General features: G+C 42.4%; 1 protein-coding gene across 1 annotated transcript in view; it reads right to left on the reverse strand.

Moving 5' to 3' along the window:
* The window catches only part of nsd1b (nuclear receptor binding SET domain protein 1b), a 44749-nt gene that overhangs the window by 11974 nt on the left and 28168 nt on the right, over positions 1-4607 (reverse strand). Inside the window, exons 9-11 of the mRNA XM_016666454.1 lie at positions 2310-2562; positions 1311-1411; positions 706-748 (exon numbers count right to left, since the gene is read on the reverse strand). Of these exons, the coding sequence (XP_016521940.1) occupies positions 706-748; positions 1311-1411; positions 2310-2562 (397 nt within the window). The remainder of the gene's footprint in view (positions 1-705; positions 749-1310; positions 1412-2309; positions 2563-4607) is intronic.

A 4607-nucleotide genomic window follows, 5' to 3' on the forward strand; every position in this document is an offset into this window, starting at 1 on the left:
CTCCTGTATTTTACCCCCTGTATTTTACCCCCTGTATTTTACCCCCTGTATTCTACCCCTGTATTTTACCCCTGTATTTTATACCCCCCCTCTCATGCTAGCTTTTCTCCATCCCTGCCTTTACTGTAGTTATAATCCCCTCTGTGACGTTACTGTGTGGTAATTAGTATATCAGTTAGTTTGACACATTTCTCTGAATGGGCTTTCGTGCTTTTTAGCTTTAGCTTTTGTATCCGATCACTTTTCTGGGACTCTGGTTACCTGAAATGGCGCTATAACCTTAGGGGAGGGGTGTGCCACGGAGCACTGAGGGATTTCATTGGTTAAGCCCATTGTCCGTTAATGAAATCAACCAATGGGCTGTTGCAGTCGATAAAAATTATATTTGGTAAATTTTTAAATGATGATAGCCTCGGTCCGTCCCATATACAATATGAGCATCAGTCTGTAGTCCAGTCCCCTAACCCTCCGCTGGACAGGAGTTCAAACCAAATGCAGCTCTTTTTATTCCTATTCAAACTGTCAACCTGCCACGGTGGCAGATGCGTTGCTCCAGTTACACGCCACTTCAGACTTTTACCCGTATTTGGCCAGTTGCGGTGCTAATTTCCACCCCTGGTTTAAACCCTGTTTTAACTGATCCTCCACTTTGGGGACCGTTAGTAGATTCTAGAGGATTTTCTAGATAACTGGAGTCGTACGAACCTGACTGAGGTCCAGCATTTGAATTCATCTTCAGTGTTTTAATCTGGAATGAAACATAAACATGAAACTGGACTTTCACATTAAATATGAATATATAAATATTAGAAAGAGTCAAAAGAAGCAGCATGCATGTTCACGCAACAGGTCAGAAAGTGGAAATATCAATATTGGTATTTTATCTGAAATCATTGATCATAATTCAAGGGAAACAAAAAATTGACTTTTGTTTTTCCTCTCAGATAAAGTTCTCTAATTCAGCGATAAAATTCAAATGTTTTGGTCAAACAGCTACTTTACATTTACCATTAATATTTTATTCATTTCATGATAACCTGGTTCCACTTGGGAAGCAAAATTTAAAACAGAAAAAAATGTTTTGTCTTTTGGAACAATCTGACCTTGAATTCACTTTCATGATTAAACTGGCTACAGAAAAGCAAAAAACAAAAACAACATAAAAATTTATTCTAATCAGCAGAAATCTCACATAAGTTGGTATGTTCATATGGAGTAATTTCCCATTTCTGGACTCACTACAAGTGAAAGGTGGTTCTGATCAAAGCATGGTTTATTCCTGTGATGTTTATGTCTAGAAGGTTTTCTACCTTCTTCTTCGGGGCGGCGGACGCCTCGGCCTCCAGGCAATACTCCAGGATCTTCTGCGTGGGTTTCCTCTTCCGCTTCTTTTCAAGCACAGGAGAAACTTCTGCCAATCAAACACAGAAATCATCAGAAACCAAAAAACCTTCTGACTGAATCTGCCGAGCAGAACCAGGACCGGATCCTGGAGGCCAAACAAAAAGCAGCAGCAGCTTCATTTCTTTTACATTCAGCGTGATTCAAGAACCCCGACTCACTGCATAATCTTCACGTTTATTCTGCTAATACAACAAACAATATGCCATAAAAATAAAAGCTTTTAGAAATAAAATGTTGAAACTAACTGGATTTAAAGATCAAATAAGTCAACATCATGTTAGCAGGAAAAGGTTGAAATAACCCAGCCGCCAGCAAAACCTCAACTTAGATCAAATCCTGGACCGTAAAGCTGCAGTTTGTAACTTTAAGAAAAACATTTTTTAGATATTTGTTCAAACTGTCTCCATGTTGTGACAGTTTGGCAAAAGATCGATCTCTTCCTTCTCCCAGTGCTAACGAGAAACAACCAATCAGAGCCAGAAGGCGGGGCTTAGTGCAATTCATCACAAACTTGTTTGGTACTGCTTTCTGCTAGATAGCATAGCCTGTAGTGTTATGGCCAGTTAGCATAGCCATGCTAACAGCAGATAAACAGTTTTCCTGTAAGCTGTTCCTCCTCCAATAGCACATTTAGCAATGAGTACATGAGGATGATTCACAGCGCTAAGCCCTGCTTCCTGGCTCCGACTGGTTGTTTTTGGTTCATTTCTTGGCGATAGTAACTCAGAGAGGAGGTTGACCTGCTCACAGATTATCTGTCATATTAAACAGATGCATGGTGACACTTTCAACAAAAACAGAATTTTTTTTAAAAAGTTACGTACTGCCTCCTTAAAAGGAATACTGCATAAAGAGTTCAATGAAACATCATTTCATAAATAAATGCATAAAAGCAGAAACATTACTGTTGCCTTTGACTAGGCCGTCTGACAGGGAGGGCTCAGCTTCAGGGGGCGGAGTTAAGGAGTCGATGGAAAGCACCGGAAGCTCTTGGGTCGATGGCGGTTCTGCTTTGGAAATCTGGGTTTCTGAAGGCGTGGCTGGAGCCAACTCCTCTGGCGGCGGCGTCAGCATTTCAGGAAGTAAGGACGATGAGCTGTCGGCCATGTTCTTCTCCAAGTCCGAAAGCTCACACAGGGCAGCAATAGATTCATTGGCCTAGTGGAAAAAAACGATTGAGTAGGGCTGGGCGATGTATCCAGAATACTCCATACATCGGCCAGCCATCGTTTTTCAATTCACCGTGGTTAAAGAGGCTCAGTCTCACGCAACCATCAAGTATCCTTTAAATAATAAGCTTTTGGCGTCTAATTCACTGCAAGTGTTGTTTATCAGACAGGCTATGAATGCATCACTAGCCCCCCCTAGTGGTGGGACATCTGCAGTCAGGCTTGAGAAGCACTGCATGGGTCACTGACTGCTTCATTTTGCGTGTTGGTTTTCAAAATAAAAGCTTGAGCTGTGCTGCTTCATGGGTTGTATTTGGTCAAAGGAGAGTATGTCTTTAGCAGCGGCTGCAATGAAAAGGAACATCGACCAACATATTAATGAGTATTAATGATTTTGATGATGGCACTCACCAAAATGTTATGTTTGTTACATTGTTGATGATGGTGTTTTTATGACTTTATATTTTTGTAATTTTAGGATGTAAAGCACTTTGAACAGCACTGCTGCTGAAATGTGCTCCACAAACAAACTTCATTGAAATGGAGCCAGGAAGAGGAAAGGAAATCTGACATCTGGGAATGTTTTGAGATGATTGCTCACAATAATCTTAAATAAAAATAATTAACCCCTTCACTTCCAAAATTCTCACCTTCTGGAAATTTCCACTATTATTTTGATCAGCAAAGATATATCAGTCTTGAACAGCAGAAACACTTAAAGCTGTTGGAAGAGTAAAATTATGGCCTGATGGGTAAAAATATAAGGGATCAGATCAGAGAGCCAATAGAAATCCAAGAAAAAGAGAATTTTTGACAAATTTTAGTTTTTCAGGAGGCAAATCAAAACTCAAAGAATACTGTCTGCCCCAACAAGCACTCTGCACTCCAAAAACACTAAAACAAATGTCTTTATTGTCAAATCAGCCAATGACAAAAGAAAACCGCCACTGACAATCAGTATGTACCAGAATTGGCTACAACTCATTTTAATAACTAAAAAAGATTACAATTAAATAGGATTTAATTGACTCTGCTGTTACTAAACATGAGTTTGACAAAAACTTTGTGACAATACTGCATTTACTATGTAAGTCTAACTGAGTGACAAGGCTGCCACAGTTTCAGAAGCAGATGTCACTAGTGAGAAACGAATGGAGCATCGAGTGATGAGCCTTTGGGCAAAGAAAAGGGCTGGGAAGCTTCACTGCTTCAGGAGGCTTCATTTGGCCATCACTAGCCCCCCAACATGAAAACGTTCTGCCGGATACGGCGCGGAGCTAACAACATGGCAGCAGCGGGAGTTTCAGGTGAACGGGCGAATGAAGGCCGAGTTTTGAAAGTTCGGGTTGAGTGCGAGAGCCAAAAGAACGGCATGGTGGTTACAGTTAATGCTACGCTGGAGGTGTATTCTCATGAATATAAGCGCAAAGGGAGCTGCTCCGCAAGAACAACTTCCAGATCCGCCAGTTCGTGTGAACGCGACGGGTTACAGAAATTCAGAGCAGCACGAGGAGCTGCGACAACGCGCGAGACCAACATAAGGGGGCGCGGTGTGAGCCCGGTGCGTCAACTGTAAAGCTAGCCCAAACCTAGCTGAACCCGAACCTAGCTCAAACCTAGCTGAACCCGAACCTAGCTCAACCCGAACCTAGCTCAACCCAAACCTAGCTCAAACCTAGCTGAACCCGAACCTAGCTCAACCCAAACCTAGCTCAACCTAGCTGAACCCGAACCTAGCTCAACCCAAACCTAGCTGAACCCAAACCTAGTTGAACCCAAACCTAGCTCAACCCAAACCTAGCTCAAACCTAGCTGAACCCGAACCTAGCTGAACCCGAACCTAGCTCGAACCTAGTTCAACCCGAACCTAGCTCCACCTAGCTGAACCCGAACCTAGCTGAACCCGAACCTAGCTCGAACCTAGTTCAACCCGAACCTAGCTCAACCTAGCTGAACCCGAACCTAGCTGAACCCAAACCTAGTTGAACCCAAACCTAGCTGAACCCGAACCTAGCTGAACCCAAACCTAGCTCA

The sequence above is a fragment of the Poecilia formosa genome, unplaced genomic scaffold, assembly GCF_000485575.1.
Source record: "Poecilia formosa unplaced genomic scaffold, Poecilia_formosa-5.1.2 Scaffold727, whole genome shotgun sequence".
NCBI lineage: Eukaryota > Metazoa > Chordata > Actinopteri > Cyprinodontiformes > Poeciliidae > Poecilia > Poecilia formosa.